Source organism: Bactrocera oleae, chromosome 4 (genome assembly GCF_042242935.1).
Source record: "Bactrocera oleae isolate idBacOlea1 chromosome 4, idBacOlea1, whole genome shotgun sequence".
Taxonomy (NCBI): domain Eukaryota; kingdom Metazoa; phylum Arthropoda; class Insecta; order Diptera; family Tephritidae; genus Bactrocera; species Bactrocera oleae.
The window spans coordinates 8,431,215-8,448,868 of record NC_091538.1 but is presented as its reverse complement, the minus strand read 5'-3'; the positions used below and the strand labels follow the sequence as shown (position 1 = coordinate 8,448,868).

The window sequence follows — 17,654 nt, the reverse complement described above, 5'->3', positions numbered from 1 at the left end:
CTTCTAATTTAATATCTAGTACAAGCTCTTATTAGGGTGCGCATAAACTTTTCTTTTAACTTTACAAATTTTAAAACTTTTTTTGAATCAAATATCTTGCCTCAATATTGTCTTATTCAGTAAAATATTCTGCAACATTATGTCGACAAATAAAAGCATTTTTTGAAACCAATTAACCCTTTGACGTCCTAATTTGTCCGTCTGTCTGTTTGTGTAAGTCCCAATCAGAAGCTAGTTTCAGTTTTCGAGATATCAATCTGAAATTTTGCCACCGTCTTTTTCTCAGCAAGAAACTGTTTATTTGTCGGAACCGCCGATATTGAATCACTATAGCATATAGCTGTCAAACAAACTGATCGATCAAAGTCAAATCCTTGTATGGAAAACTTTTTTATTTAACAAAATATTTTCACAAAATTTGGCTTAGATAATTGTACAAGACTACGCCACAATCTCCGAACAAATTGTTCGGATCGGACCACTATAGGGTACAGCTGCCATACAAACTGATTGATCAAACTCAAGGTAAATATCTTTTTATACCCTTTTATGCTATAAAAAATGCACCGGTAAAGGGTATTAGAGCTTCAGTGCAGCTGAAGCTAACGTTGTTCTTGTTTCGTTTGAAAAACATTATAGAAAAATATTTTCAGTTATATTAACCCATGCATAAACTCGTTTCACAAAAATCATTATGCAGCTACAAAATGTATTTTATTATAATAAAAATATTGATCATAAGTTTCTTTCCACAGTCTCATCTCTTTAGCTGCGCTTTAATTACCTTTAAGACACCTACGTTTCATATTCTTCCACTGACGTGCTCGGCTTGCTCAACTTTTAACGTTGAATTGTAACTTCGCAACGCTCGTCATCATCCTTCAATGCACTTCATCCTCATTAGTGAGCATAGCAACTTCCTCTCCACACTAATTACTGCTACTCATTAACTGCAGTTAAACGAAGTCATCGGCGCGTGTGTTCGGTTGTGTTTGTCAGCATTGCAAACGCATTGCAAATGACAGTAATTTACTGCATCGCTTTCAAACATGCTTTGATATTTTTTTAAAGAGCAAGAAAGGGTCTCTTCTTGTGCATATTTATTCACATATATATATATATATATGTTATATAATCGAATGCATGTACTTCTAACCTTTTCTGTGTCTTTTATTGTCTGCTATGTTGCGAAATTCTTCTCCAACACTATTGCTTTGTAGTTGTTCTTCCACAAATGACTTTAAATTGCCACACTCACTTATTATCCCTGTAATGTGTAATGCAATGCCAAAGAAACTTGCACTGTTTCGTGTGAAAGAAGCTTGACCCACTTTTTGGTGTTCTCTCTCTTATTAGCTGGTCTTCTCTACTCCATTAGCTGTTCTCCTCTTCCGTTGCCGTTGTTAACTTAGCTGCTCACCTGCCTTTTTGCTACTGTTTCGGTTTGCTAATGATTGCGTTAGTGCCTGTCTTGCACCGTCGCGCCCGCAAGCCAGCCAACTTGTTGGTCAGCGTCGTGTCTGTGTAAGACAGTGTCCATTAGTTTGTTAGTTAGCGCAGTAAAACAGGTAGCAGAAAATAATGACAAGAAACGCCAGCCTTTTGTTGTCTCTTCACCGAGCTGGCGCTTTTGTCAAGATGCTGCATCGCTTTCTTGCATTTCCTTTTTGTTTCTTAACGTTTTTTTATTTCTACAATTTATTTTCGAAGCTGTCAAAGAAACAGTTTGACAGTATCGCGAATATTTGTTTTCTTTTGAATAAAGTTTGCGGAGGTTATATTTATTAATGCGCCATCTGTGAGCAACTGTAAAATGCGCTATATAGACAGCACTTCTTTTGAAACTCGGAATAGAGCGAGTTGCTCAACCGAACCGAAATCTAATTTATCTCAATTAAAGAGTGCAAGCAGAAAACTGTGGTGAAAAATAAAGAAGTTTAGAATCCAATTCCGTCAGGGCATAGTGGAGTAAGTCCCACAAAACCAAAACCTCTTTCTTTTTGTCTCAAACTTAGTTTATCAGTTATTACTTATGCTTAAGTCGCTTACCTCATCATCACGCTGCCGTTTAAATAAACAAGCTTACTGCGAGCTCCAAGTATGCGACATCGATCGGAATATCCTTTTCTTCGATGGAGTAATGTGTCGATGAGAGTGCTTAAGGTACTGGACCCCGGCCGGTCGGCTTGTTTACCAAATTTTTCGGAAACGCACTAATACTACTTTGGAAGTCTTTTTAACTTTAAAAGTTAAACATCATAGCAAGCTTTTCAGACGCTTTGGCAATTAGCACTTTATTCAGCTATCATTCTCTTAAAGGTAATAAGTTTTGAAAGTTAAAAGGCCTGAAAAATATTGTTTATTCAGTTATATATTTCTAGAAATGGTGTTATTAAGCTATAATTCTGTAATCTGAATACGTGTCGACAGTAAAAAATCCGGTTTTATTCAGCTATAATTTTCTTAAGCTGAAAAGGTGCTGAAAGCCAAAGGTCTGGTTTTATTCATCTCTAATAATCCTAAGCTGAATAGGTGCGGGTAGCTTTTAAGCTGAATTTGTGGTGAAAGCCAAAGGTATGAGAACTGGTTTATTCAGCTATAATTCCCTTTAGCTGAATAGGTGTTGAAAGCCAAAAGATCTGAAAAGTCTGATTTATTCAGTTACAATTTTTTTAAGCTGAATAGCTGGAAGCTAAGAGGAAAAAAGGTCTGGTTTTATTTAACTATCAATTTCTTCAGCTGAATAGGTACTGAAAGGCAAAGGCCAGAAAAATTTTTTTCATTCAGCTTTATATATATTATATATTATAACTCGGTTTATCTGAATAGCTGCTGCAAGCCATCTGGGTTTTATTTAAATATCACTCTCTTCAGCTGAATACTTGTCGGTTCTGAAAAGCAAAAGGTCTGTAAACTCTGTTTCATTCAGCTGTATACATATATATTAGCTGAATAGGTGCTGAATAGCAAAAGTATGAAAAGTCTGGTTTATTCAGCTATTCTTTCTTATGCTGAATAGCTGCTGAATACCATCTGGAGCTAAGACGAAACAAGTCTGGTTTTATTTAACCATCATTCTCTTCAGATGAATAGGTGCTGATAGCCAAAGGTCTAAAAACTCTGCTTTTGTTCAGCTATAATTCTTTTTAGCTGAATTGGTGCTGAAAGCCAAAATATCTGAGCATTTTGTTATGAAATTGCAATCTAAGTTCGATTAAAGTCTTTGAGTCGACTTCTGGTATAAAATTACTCGCAGACCCTAATAACACTTAAGGCGCAGACTATGGGGGTGCAAGGGGAACAAGAACTTTTCTCTTCTTTCTTGAAATTTTTACACGTGTCGCTTTTATTTAAGCAAATAAAAATCCAAGTATCTCATGCATCTAGAGCGCAACATAACTCTCACCTATAAACCGTTAGCTGAAGTTGTAAGCACCAACGCGCTGCCCAAGCGCCTTATAAGCTCGGCATCATCATCATTTAGCTACACTTAGGTATGCATGTGTGCATGTGTACATAAAGCTGATGGCAACACAAATCAAAGTACAACGAAAAATAGCAGCAAGAACAACAACAACAAAATTACACTTTCCCACGCCGCTTGTTTGTTTTCCGTGTACTTGCAGCTGTTGTTTCGCTACTTTAGTTATACGCTCGCCACCATTGCTGTTGTTGTTTACGTCGTTCTTGTTGTTGCACATGTAGTTTGCGGTAGCTCAGTGCTTTGCGCTGCACTGCACTGATTTATGCTGGCGACTTAAACAGTTATTAATGCATTTTGTTGCCACACTTTTGTTGCGCTGTTCACTTGTTTGCCGCAAATGCGCTTCCTTCTGCTGTGCGCCGCTTGCTTGCCGTTTGTTGAATTTGCGGTTGCTTTTGTTGTTGGCGCTGATGTTGGTGTTGGCCCTGCGGCCGTTAGCCGTTAAATGTAACTGAACTGCGTAGCGCCTTCTGACATGCCGTCACTTTGCGGTTGCTCCACGTCCAGCGTGGCGCGTCGCAGCGCGTCACGGCCTGGCACTGGCGCTGGCGCTTTAAATTGTCAGCGGGATTGCCAGCGTAGTTCACCAGTTTACCAGTTTTGATTGTTTTCAATTTTTCCTCTACTACAACACCATTAATTCGTTCATTTAAACTGCTTGCCACACTGCGCGAATCTGCTCAGTTGGCTTGCGCGCGCGCGCGCTCGTTTGTGTGAATCTGTGTGTGTGTTTTGTGGTTATTTTTTGTTGTGCCGCTTCGTCGCGCATCGCCTGCAGTTGGCAATTTCCATGCATTGTCCAGCCATTTGGTTTCACTTAATATCTTGCCTTGCCACCACATTTGCTTTCTTGCCGCCCTGCTTCAAGTCCGTTACGTCAACCGCAGTCAAATCGTTGCAATTGTTTCTGCTACCTCCCCCCTTCGCCACGGTCCTGCGCCATCCACCAAATGGCAAACCATAACTCTCTGTGCGCCCTGCTTGAGTTGTCTTTTTCTTTCTTCTGCAATTTGGAGTTTTTACGATTGCATAAGTTTCGTGGCAGCAGCAGTTTTAAAATTCGTGCAACATGTCAACAGTTGTGTATACCGTTAGTTTTGTTAAGCGTACACACAAGAAAATCGCAGATGATATCTCTATTTGATGCATAGTGTGTATGTGGCATCTCTGCTGTCCTGGGAATTGTGCTAAATATGTGTCCACGTAGTTATGCAACATTTTGTTGCAGACGACGTTTTTAGTGGCATCTGGCGTTTTGCGACAATTAATTCAATGTAGCAATAAGTTAGCTCCTTGAACGCTGAAATACCTACAAATTTGAGAGTATTTAAGTATATAAACTACACTTGTACCTAGACATGTAATAAATCAGAGTCGAAAAAGGCTCATAACTTAAAATGCGTCAGAACGAGTTAGGTCTCCGTTGTCCTCTTGCGTCTATCGCAGGTAATATGCAAGTGCGAGATCCTTCTAGTCGAATGCAGAATGCCGGAGTTCCACTGAACTCTCAGTAAGGTTCATTTGGCCGCAATCATGGAAGTTCTTACTAACATTGTTTAAAAGCATACATGCGGTAAGGCTGAAAATTTTGTCGGACGCTTACTGTCAAAATTGTATAAAGGAAGTGAGGTGGAAACATACAGGCATTTCCTCATCCGTTGCCCAGCTTATACCAGACTGAGATTTAAAACCGGAGTCAGCCGCCTTAACAAATTTTTGGCTGACTCAAAGCGCTTCGTCGATTTTTGAGTGCCTTTCCGATCAGTACTTAGGGATATTTAGGTAACACAATGGACCGGCGTTCTCAGCTGTCCAAGTAAGATCGGTTTTTCGTTTGACCTTTTAACCTAACCTAATCTAACCTCATTCTCAGTGCATGTATTTCAGCCTATGGGTGACTATTTTTATACCCTAAACAGGGTATATTAAATTTGCCAAGAAGTTTGTAAAACCTAGAAGGAAACGTCGGAGACCCCAAATATATATACATAAATGATCAGAATGACGAGCTGAGTTGATTTAGTCATGTCTGTCTGCCCATCTGTCTGTTGTTTTTATTGTTATATTGTTCGTACTTCTTATAAGCTTTATGAAATAATTGAAACCAACTTCTAAATAATTGATCGGACTTTTTGTTTTTTAAACAGTAAACAGTAGACAGTAGGATGAGCGATGTGTAGGCCTTTGGACTAATATTTCCTAAATGATCCAACCAACTTTTTTTTCACCAACAAAATTATTCGCCATAGCAAGGTCCGGACTATAAAGTGGTTAGATAAGATTATTCTAACCAAGCTCCCGGAGCTTCTAGCGAATTACTGTAGATGAGAGTGGTCTGGCGTTGTACTAACGGAACCCAATTCTTCTACTATTGGCGAAAACAGGCAGTTTCTGAGGATTTCGTTCTTCATACGGTCCAATTGATGGCATTTAAAGCAGCCTGACAACCCTGTTTATGTAGAGTAGAAACATAATAGTTTCACTTTACTTTTCAAACTCTTTTTAAACACATAAAATTTACTTTTTCTTTCGTTTATTTGGTTTTTCTTTGAAATTCTCAAACGACTAATGATTTTTTTATTTAAAAATAAAAATTGAAGTTTTAAAACTCCTAGACTTGACTATTTCGAGCATTTTAAACAAATAAAATTTACTTTTTTCGTTCGATTTATTCTTTTTTCTTTGAAATTCTCAAACGATTCATGATTTTTAGTTATTTATTGTACTAAAGTATTTCGCAGAAAGAGTAGGTTTTTCGGCATTTAATAGAAGAAAAAAATTGAAGTTGTGGGTAAAAATCTTTGGGAACACTTCGCAAAGTTCGCGATAACCTTGAAACATTGGAACATAATTTCTGAGCGAAAATTTTGTTTATTTTCACGCTCTTTTACTTAAAGCTCAGACTAGAGTTAAAGCAAGGGAGCTGGACACTAACAAGTATCTGCTTCTCTCTACGTGGCAATCATAGTAAGGTTGTATGTGATATCATTGCGAAATTGCATATCCTTCAAATTACCATCGCTACTGGCACTCCTGCGCTCGTTTAAACAACTCTAAACAACGCCATAAAACATTGAAAAAGGAGGGTCGTGATCGATTGTTTTTTTTGTAATTGTGACGAAAGTGTGGCAAGTAGAAATAGGCAATAAATAAGCGCAAGGACGTATGGCTATATTATATCCCTAATACATCCCTTTAAAAATGCTAATATGTGTATTTATATATCTAAGACCTTTAAGCTTGTAAATATACGCATATATAACTTATTTAAGTTAAGGTGGTTCTTAAACAATGAAAAAAGAACTCAAACCTCAAACGTCTTAAATTTCAAGCTCAAACGTTCTATATCCTACCCTCAAAGCCGGTTTAACTATCGGAAAAATATTGGTCTCTATTCAAAGCGCGTAAGGTGTCTCGCAGCGAGGATAAGTTTCAGGTTAGCTTTTGGAGAGTTCATTAGCAAAAAAACTACACACATTTGTGTATTGTATAAAAGTATTTTCGATATTTAGAAGCAAAAATCGATATGTGATATTTTCGACTGTTGTATTACCCTACCTCCATAATTGGTGGCTTAGGTAACACCCTAAAGCATTTACAACATTTTATAGTACGCCCTATAATCTGTAAAAAAATAAAATATTCGCTATATTTGGCATCACCCTAATACAACATTTTTTCCTTGTCTTTGCTCATCCTTGCTGCCGCAATTACTTTAAAAGTGATACCTTTTCCTACGATTTGTGACATTTCATTCATTTTTAATAGACTCACAAACAGTTTTATGACACGAAAAGCAACAAAACAAAAAAGTACCGTTAAGTGGAAAAAAGTTGTAAATACTTAACTGCTGCCACTGTTTACTTCACTACTTTGCTTTACTACTTTTTCACAATACGCTGGAACTTTGTCAATTGTTGTCCTTTGCTTTTGGTTCTTATTGCATTTTTTCTCCGTTTTTTTTTTAAATAGGTATAACTATTTTTCTTGTTGTTTTCTGCTATTTTTACACTTGCAATTGCGGAGAGTGTGAGGCAAAGTAACTGCTCAACAACAATGCATTTATTTTTTATGAGTTGAAAACAGTGCGACTCCTCGCCTTTCCGGGCATTATCGTGTCTTCTTTGCCTCCGTTGCTTTCTTCTACGCGACACACCTACTTTTCTGCTTACCATTTCAGCGGACCAAGCGGTTTGCTGCCCGCATATTATATCATATTTATTAAATTTCTCGCAAAATGACAACGACTGTGTGGCAGCTGCCGCGTTCAGCGCTGCCAACTTCCGTACATAATTTGTTGTTGTTGTGCTAATGCACTTTTGATGATGGCCAGCATTGTTGCCAAAATATTTACAGCGCGCTGTGTGGGTGACGCGCCTGTGTGTATGCTATATTTAAGGAAAAAACTTGAAGAAGTCTCAATAACGAGAGGAAGTAGATGCATTTCTGAATAAAAGACATTTTTTAATGGCGCAGATTGTTTTTGTTATGTTTTTAAATTTTTGATGACAGTAGTTTGCTTTAAAAATTAAAATGTTGCAAGCAGGTAGGTAGCGTATAAATTAATTGCGGTGAAATGAAGTTGTCTTTGCGAAAAAAAATTGTGGGCTCGAGTAGTTGAAGGAAGTTGAGAATGTCAAATTTTTATAATTTTGAATATTCCTTAAAAAAAAATTTGAAAAAACTGTGCTCTAAGTGGAAAGTCATGCAAGTAATATAGTATTTGGCTATAAAGAAGCGCCAAAACTTGTAAAAAATAATTGAAATTTGTAACATTTCGGCACTTAAAAAACCAGAAAAAGTATTATTTTATTAGAAGAGTTGATTTGAATACAGATCTAAAAAATCTTTAGTGTTTCATTAAAATCACGTTACTCATACGCCATGGTGGATCTCAACTCACATACTTTATATGACATTTTATAAGCAAAATTCTTGTAAATTACTGACAGTGGCGAAAAATTATTAAAATATGCATATATACATATACACATACACATTTAATGATTCTATTAAATTTACTGTAAAATATATATTTATTGTAGAATACTTCCAAAATATTTGCATTTCATTTTATTGTTTTAAATAAAATTTGTTTTACTAATATTGGCATATTTCTCTCTCTTTTCTTGCAGGACGTTTTGCACAAAATCTGCCATCCCCATGGCCAGGTGCTGCGCATTGTCATTTTCAAGAAGAATGGCGTGCAGGCTATGGTGGAATTTGATAGTCTTGAGGCGGCAACAAGAGCACGTGAGAATTTAAATGGTGCCGATATATATTCGGGCTGCTGCACTTTGAAAATTGATTATGCTAAGGTGAGTGGCAGTGTTGTGCAAAAAATATATAAGATATAAATAAATATAATATAATAAATAAACGGAGAGTTAGAAGCAACTATAATAAGAACTAGGAAAAAATGATAAAAAGGCAAAAACCAAGAATAAGGTTTACAAATAACAAAAATATATTAATAAAAATTATCGCACAAAATCAGACTGAACTTTTTTTTATACTTGATAATTTTTATATATTATTACGAAATGTAACTTAAAAAAGTAATAAAAAGTTTTTCTACATTTTATTGTTTTTAATTTAATTTTTTCTGTTATTATTTTTTTTATATAAACTAATAAATATTGTTTTTATTTTCCTTTTTTCCTTGCAGCCAGAGAAATTGAATGTTTACAAAAATGAACCAGACACCAGCTGGGACTATACACTTACCGCCGGTAAGTTTCACGAAAATTTTATTATTTATTTTTATTGCTTACAAAATTTTACACAATAAAAAATAAAAACATAGGAAACGAGTAAATAATAAAACCATGTGTGGGTGAAAAAAGGCATAGCAGGAGATTGCAGAAATTAAAAAAATGGCAACAGTTTCCAAAAAAAAAAAACCATAATAATAATTATAATAAAAAAAGCACAATAAAACAAAAACATAAATAAGAAATACAAAATTTAAAGAAGTTTAAATTAAAAAACCAACAAAAAATAATAATAACTAAAGATATATATAATAACAAGAGATAAAATCAAAAATAAATTAAAAATTTTTATTAAATATTTCGAGTTATTATAAAAAAAGAAGTTTTATTATTAAAATGAAAACTAAAATATTAAACAAAAAAAATTTATTTAAAAAAATATATAATTATTTAAAAAAAAATAAAATTATTTTAAAAAAATTTAAAATTTAAATTTTAAAACATAACCATTTAAACAATAAAATAAAAATAAAAATCAAAAAATTTTGTGAAAAATATAACAAAATAAAAAAAACTTATCTGTAATTAAAAAAGTTACTTAATTAAAAACAATAAAAATAAAAAAAATTTACTTTCAAAAATAAATATTTCAATATAGTAATAGACAAAGCAACAATAACAAAATATTAAAAAGTAACAAACAAAAAAAAACATATACTTATTTAATTAAAAAATAATTAGTTAAAAAATAACATAAATAAATTTACTTTAAAAAATAAACAAATAGTTAAATAATAATTGAAAATAAATAAATCTATAAAAAAGTAATAGTATTTTAAAACAATAAAATATTGTAAAAATTAAAGAATGTAAAAAATAAATTAATGTAAAAAAAATGTATCAAATGAGAATACATTTTTCAAAAATTAATATTTAAAACATTATTATCTGAATTTCTGCAATTTTTTACTTATGCATTTTTTTACTACCCACACGCTTCACCTTACACTTGCTTATCGATACTCACACACATACTTACAAATATGTACACCCACACAACACTATCACACATAAATACATATGTCCACACACCTACACCCTTTATTCAACCACACAACGCTGGTAAATAGGACTAGACTCCATTGTTAATTCTGTAAACGTTCGAGATTTCTTGGATTTGAAGAAACATTTTATTATACATTTTTGTTGCTATTTTTTAGTAAAATATATTAAAAAAAACATTCACACTTAGTAAAGTAGACTTACACTCACATGACTCTTATAACTTTAAATTAATACAAAAAAACGATCTTATAGTGCCTACAAATATGCGTGTATATAGCTATTTATTCTATACCGTTATACTTATGTATTGTATATATACATAATTTCACACATATTAGTACATATTTAATTTTTTTCGCTTTTTAAAGCTTGTTTTTTTATTTTTTTTTGTGAAAAAAACTGCATTAATATTGTAATGCTACAGTCTGTGTCCACTATACTATGATCGATGTCTTAAAATTAAAACAAAAATAATAATTCTACATGCAGAAATGAATTTGAGTGCTCCAACCAAATATAAACATTATACATACATAGATATTTTTAATATTAAAAAAAAAAGTATTTTAAAAAGTTAAAAAAAAAACTTCATTAATATTACAAAGATACAGTCTATATCCTCCACCCTATGATATCAAAAACTAGCAAAATGGAACAAAATTATTAATTCTCAATTTAAAAATGAATTTCACCATTTGTCGATATACCTATGTATAACATAAACTGCATGTTGCCATATTTTTCCAAAAACATAAATATTTTTTTAATGTAAAAAAGCATATAGACTTTATTAAAATATTTAAAGGTAATACATTTAAAAATATTTGAAAAATATTATATTAAAATAATTTAAGTTAGTAGAGCCCTTTATCCATATATAACTTTAAATGATGCTAGTATATTTTTCAAAAAACAAAAACATTTATTTAACTTTAAAAACCGTATTTTACCATAACTTTTTTTTTTAATTAGGAAAAACTTTAATTTCTGACAATAGCAATAGTATTTATTGTTACTTTTCTTTTGATAAATTTTTTTGGAAAACATTTTAAAACTTTTTTTTTGGAAATAAATTAAAATAAAAACAAAATGAAAAAAAACCAAAAAAAAAATTTAAAACGTTTTTTATTCTTTTGTAAAATTGAAACTTACAAAAAAAAAAAAATTTGAAAAATAAAAAATTCTTGACATTCTTGTTAACATTTTAACATTCCGTTTTTCTTTTTTGTAAATTAAGAAAAACGTTTAAGCCAAAAACCTAAATTTCTTTTATACAAAAAAAAAAAGTTAAAAAGAAAAAAAATATAAAAATATTTCCTTTCACTTTTTAGCCACAATATAATACTAAAAATAAAGCCAAAACTGCGCTCAAAAGCTTGCTTAAACATTTATATCCAGCATATACATTGGAAAAAAAATATATATATAACTATCTTAAATAAAGATTTTAACTATATTGCACACAGACAAACAACAAAGAATCCTTATCTTCCTTTGATTTATATGTATATAAGTATGTATATGTGTACAAAATATAAGCAAAAAGAATAAAGCACACTAAAGGCAATACACAAGAGAAAACAACAGCCATTTATTAACAACAACAATAATATACACTTTTGTCAAAGGTCCTGTGAAAATATTGCCAAGCACAAAGAGGCTTAATAACTCATTGAAACAAAAGCGTTTACATTGTCATAAATCGACTGTGACTACTCATAACACAACACAATTCGTGGTAGTAAACAATAATTAGACACTTACAATATAAAACAATGGCACTTTTACGACATACATATATTGAAGTCTCAGCAAACATTGATTGATATTCGACACAAATTTATAGTTATTATTAGAGCTTTAGGGACAATGAGCTAGAAGCAGCGATTAAAACGATAAATAAACTAGTTTGTGAGAGTAGACACTGAGAAAACACCATTTTTGCTATGAAACTTCGAAGAGTAATACACCTCATCACCTTTAAATTCCTTTTTTTTACTTTTGCAACAGATATTGCCATCTTTGCTACACATGAGAACCCAAGCGCATATCGCGGACTCTTAACGAAAATATCGGTTACTCTGCGAACAATGTTATTGAAATTCAAAGAGAATCGTTTCCCGATTATAATGTACCTTTGTATCAATAATATTGAAAAAATCGGCTGAAAACCAGCCCTAACTGGCATATAGCCAACATAAAGATTTTTGAACTTACGCTTGGGTTTAAGCCCTATATATGGTTAATATCAAAGTTATCTTATTGAAATTCAGTGTGCAACTCTCTCTTATAACAGTGTGCCATTGTGCTTAATATAGATGAAATCGGGTCAATATTAGGCCTAGCTCCCATATACCTTTTTGAAGGATTTTCATACTTCAGGTTGGTTTTATACCATATATATCAGTCAATACCTAAGTTATCTTAGTGAAATTCGGTAAGCGTATCTCTCTTATAACAGTGTGTCATTGTGCCTAATGTAGATGAAATCGGGTCAATACTCCCACTAGCAGCCATATACCTATTAGAAGAATATTCAAACTTCCGGTTGATTTTTATACTGTATATATCGGTCAATAGGTGAGTTATCGTAATGAAATTTCGTGAGCACTTTTCTCTACTAACAATGTGTACTTGTGCCTAAAATGGATAAAATCGGTTCAGTATTTCGCCTAGCCCCCATACATCTTTTATAAGGATTTTCAAACTTCCGGTTGTCTATATACCATATATGTATTTATAGCGTTCAAAAATTGAGATATTTAAATGTAAATAAGTGTTGCACCCCTTTCAGATAGCAATGTGGTTTGGTACTAAAAATTATGAAAATCGGTTTAGCACTGCTCCAAGCACCCGTATACCTGTTATAATATTTTTTCTATCTCCGAGTCAGTATATCTTATATATCGCTAAATTAGGGAGATATAATTAAAAAGTTTATTGCAAAACATTACTTTAACTGTAAGCGGCCTATATTTCCGAAATTGGCTATAAACATACAACGACTTACTTCCGCTAACGATGACTTTGTCGGCTTTATTTGCCAAATGACAACAAAAAACCAGCGTAATTAAAACGAATATAATTTCCGCCCAACGAACGTGCCACACTACCGCAAACATGGTGTGTACATATGTATATATGCTATAATTACTTCAGTATATACATACATATGTTTGTTTGTGTGCATTGCCACAATTTTAATTTTTATTAAAGCGATAAATGTGTGAATGTGGCTATTAGTGTCAACAATTCACTAATATGCCTGCCACGCCGCGCGCCAACCAAAACAACAACATATTTGCCACACTTTTTCCATTCACTTTATGGCCAAAAAAGTAACGCGCGTCGCCGCACGCCCACAGTTGGCGCTACTAACGCCTTCAAGCTGCACGTGCCGCGCCGCGTTTCGTTTTCATTCTCGCTTTCCGCCACCGCCATTCGGTTTGTCAACAGCATCTCTGTCCATTCCATGCGTTGTCAGCAGCGCTCGTTTGGTGAAATGTGAAATGTGTTGAATAAAAATTGCACTCTCTTGCCGCGCGGCGTGGTGACGCGTTGCAACAGCGCGACAAATTAGATGACAATTTAAATGTTGACTGGCGAGAAGTGTTGTTGCCGCTGCTGCTGCTGTCGCCCGGCCACTTTGTTGCTGTGTGTGCGCTTTGATAGCGTTGACACTCTTTTTATTGCTGGAATTAAAAATTTCAACGCCGCGAGCGTCGGGGAAGTAGCAGTCGTGCGCGCGCGGTCTTTGTTCTGGCAGACAAACCGTCGCCGGTATAGACGCTGAGCCGGCGCTCCATTGTTTTGTTTGTGTGTGGCGCTCGCTGACACCTTCATTTAAATTTACGTTTAGACGCTGTAATGAGTGCGCCGAGTTAGTATTATCACGTATGTGCTGGTGGTGTTGTTGTTGTTGCGTAGGTGGGCGGTATCCGGCACCTGTTAATCAGCCGTGTTCTTAAAATGTTCTGCTTTTTATGAACGCCCACGCGATTTGTCTCAGAAATGTTTAGTGAGCGCAATTTCTATTTTTACTCATCATTCACTTTTATATAATTTATTAATTGAATTAAAAAAAATTTTTTTTTTTTTCATTTTTGCCATTTATTAGGCTAATTTACTAAATTTTACATAAATGATTTATTCATTTTTTTTTTTTTAAAGTAATAAAAATTTTTTTTTTGGGAAGTTTTGTCATTTTACTTTTTATTAATTTTAAAATTCTGAAAATATTGTTTTTTAAATTAATGTGAAATTTTTTGCGAAGTGTGTAGATTTTATATTTTAAAAATTTTTAATGTTTTGAAATTATTTTTGGAAATTAATATGAATTTGTTTTATTGTAAATTTCAATAAATGTGTACGTAAATAGTATTCGTGAATTATTTCTGTAGCCTTAATAAAATTAATTGATATTTTAATTTAAATTACTTATTTTTATAAAATTATTGAATTTTCTTTTTTACTTTTTTTTCGGCATTTATTTTATATTTTTAATTTTTTTTTTAACTTTTAGAAATAATTAAAATTGTTTCTACATTTTTCTAATATACATATATTTATTTTTAATTGTGATAATTTGTTTATGTAAAATTATTTAAATAATTTTTTTTGTATTATTTTTATGTTAAATTTTTTTTTAAATATTATTTGGAGAAATTTTGAAAATCGTTTATAATATATGTAGTTTTAAGTTTAAATATTTTTGTAATTTTTTTTTTTTTTTTTAATTTTAACATGCAAATTGGTTTATTTAAGTTTTTTTATTTTTTTTTTATTATTCTTAAATTTAGAATTTTTGTTAATTTAAATTTTTTTTAAATTAATATTTTTTTTTTAATTTTGATTTAAAATTTTTTTTTTTATAATTTTGAATTTTCTTTTTCATATTTTTAATGTTTTTTTGTTAGTTTTGAAATTTTTTTTAATTTTTAAAATTAAATTAAATATATATATATATTTTTTTTTTATATTTATGCATTATTAAAATTTGTATTTGTTATTATTATTTTTTAATTATTATCTCTCTACAATTATAATTTATTCATCTCCGTTGCAGCTCCTTGATCATTTGTCCGTCCATTCCCATTTAATATTTACTGTTTGTTTTGCCGTCCGCTGCTCTGCGCAGCTATGTATGTATGTCGCTGTCATTTGTCGTTGACAAAAGGTCGCTGCCGGTTAAGCCAACGTGACAGCAATGCCAACGACCGTTGCAGCACCTTTTCCAACCGACCGAGCGCCTTTGTTGCACTGACACTGAGTGACTGCCTGCCAGACAATGCCTTGAAAGTGATGCGTCGCCTGCCTCTGACCGCCTACCGCCCACTCACCGCCACCTATCGCACACTTCGTTTACGTCGCATTGCATTTTCGTGCGCTTTGGTTTTTGTTGTTGTTGTTTGGCAATAAAATGTACAAATTGTTGCTGGCACTTCAAAGCAGCTGCAAGCATCAGCAGCGGCTGCTGCCGCCCACCATGCGCCTGCCTGTGTGTTCTCGTAGTGCTGCTGCTCTTAAACACTTTGTTGTTGTTGGCTGTTTGAAGTGTTACTTGTCTATTTTGTGTGTCGGCGAGTTTTTTTGCGGCGTTTTTGTGCTTTATTTCTCGTATTTTACGGTTGTTTAATCTTTCCGGCAGCTTTACTTTTTTCAAATCGTGTGTGTTGTTGTTGTTGTTGCACTTTAACTATTACTTCCAAAAGCCGGCGGCACCAACGTCTAGACTTTTTTGTCATAAATATTTTTGCATGAAATTGCTACGTTTTTAATCGGCTTCCCTTCATATCGGTCCCTTTACTTATGTATGTGTCTGCAGGTATGTGTGTGTATTGCAATTTTATTGAGCGCAAACAATTTTAGGTTAGGCAGTTCTTCCAATTTGCTCTAACGCTCTGTCTCTGTGCTCTGCAACTACTTGTGTACCTCTTGCATGTAATTGCAATTCTATCATTTGCTTACGGCTGTCTGACGTGACGTAGAAGTGCAGCGCGCAGAGTCGTAAAGGGGGGACAGTACAATCGCATGGTTTTTGGAGACATTTCAATCTTATTTGGCATGCTGGGAGTTGTTCTGGCAGTGCCCAAGGCATCTGGTACAAGTGAGTGTGATTTAAACTTGACTAACAAGAAGTCTAAACTCACTCGAATGCAATTACAACAACAATACAATATTTGGATATTTTGGAACTACGTAGAAAATGTTTTTTCAAATTTAAAAGATGTCTAAACAAATATTTAAACTATATCTTTCATATGTCTACAAAATTTCCGACACTTTTCTAATTAAAAAATATTTATTACACTGCTTCCTTGTTTACACGTTCTGAAAACACTGCTATGTCCTGGATGCCCGTACTCAAAATTGTATGATCATGAAGGTCTTGTGAAGATCAGGTACCATAACAAATCCGGTTAACAATATAATTATGAAAATAATCATGTAATAAAAGCGCCTTGAGATCTCGCCTAACTGGTAGTTCAGGGTTCACCAACTCCGAGAAGCCAGGTAACCATTTCAAATGTCATCTGCATATTTTGACTTCACAATGAATAAGTCAACCTTAAATTTCATGTAGCAGAATTTCTCACCATGGAACGGGTGGGTTAAAAAATATACAAAAAATGTAGGTGGAAAATGGAAGCGTGAATAGAAAAAACAAATCGAAATCGAAGCACGGCCACGCCTTCTTTCTAGTTCACTTAATATCGAATATAAAATTAAGTAAGCATCTAGCGATATATGACACATACCAAACCTGTGTTTTATCGGCCCCTACCTTCCATATATATATAATTAGCGTGATAACCCATCGCCGTCTGCCCCTCTGTTTGTATATACGCGAACAAGTTCCTCAGTTTTTGAGATATATATCTGAAATTTCGCACACGTACTTTTCTCCTTAAGGAGTTGCTCCATTGTCGGAACTGTCGATATCGAACCACTATAGCATATAGCTGCTATACAAACTGATCGATCAAAAGTAAATTTTTGTATGCAAAACTTTTTTATTTGACGAGATATCATCACGAAATTTGGTATGTATTATTTTCCAAGGCAGTACTGCCACCTTCTAACATATTGTCCGGATCGGACCACTATAGCATAGAGCTGTCATACAAACTGATTGAACGAAATCCAGTTCTTGTATGGAAAACTTTTTTATTTGACGAGATATCGTTACGAAATTTGGCACGAAGTATGGTCAAACAGAATGCTATAATATACAAATATATTACTCAGATCGGATCATCATAGCATATAGCTGTCATACAAACTGATTGATCGGAATCCAGTTCTTGTATGGAAAACTTTTTTATTTGACGAGATATCTTCCCGAAATTTTGTATGGTATAGTTTCCAGTACAGCGTCACAATTTTCGAAC

The 17,654-nt window shown here is 33.2% G+C and overlaps 1 protein-coding gene across 15 annotated transcripts in view; it reads left to right on the top strand.

Moving 5' to 3' along the window:
* Positions 1–17,654, top strand: part of sm (heterogeneous nuclear ribonucleoprotein L) — a 237,508-nt gene that overhangs the window by 122,391 nt on the left and 97,463 nt on the right. For all 15 annotated transcript variants that reach the window (XM_014229753.3, XM_036374938.2, XM_036374932.2 and 12 more), the window contains 2 exons: positions 8,620–8,802; positions 9,153–9,216. In XM_014229753.3, the coding sequence (XP_014085228.1) occupies positions 8,620–8,802; positions 9,153–9,216 (247 nt within the window). The remainder of the gene's footprint in view (positions 1–8,619; positions 8,803–9,152; positions 9,217–17,654) is intronic.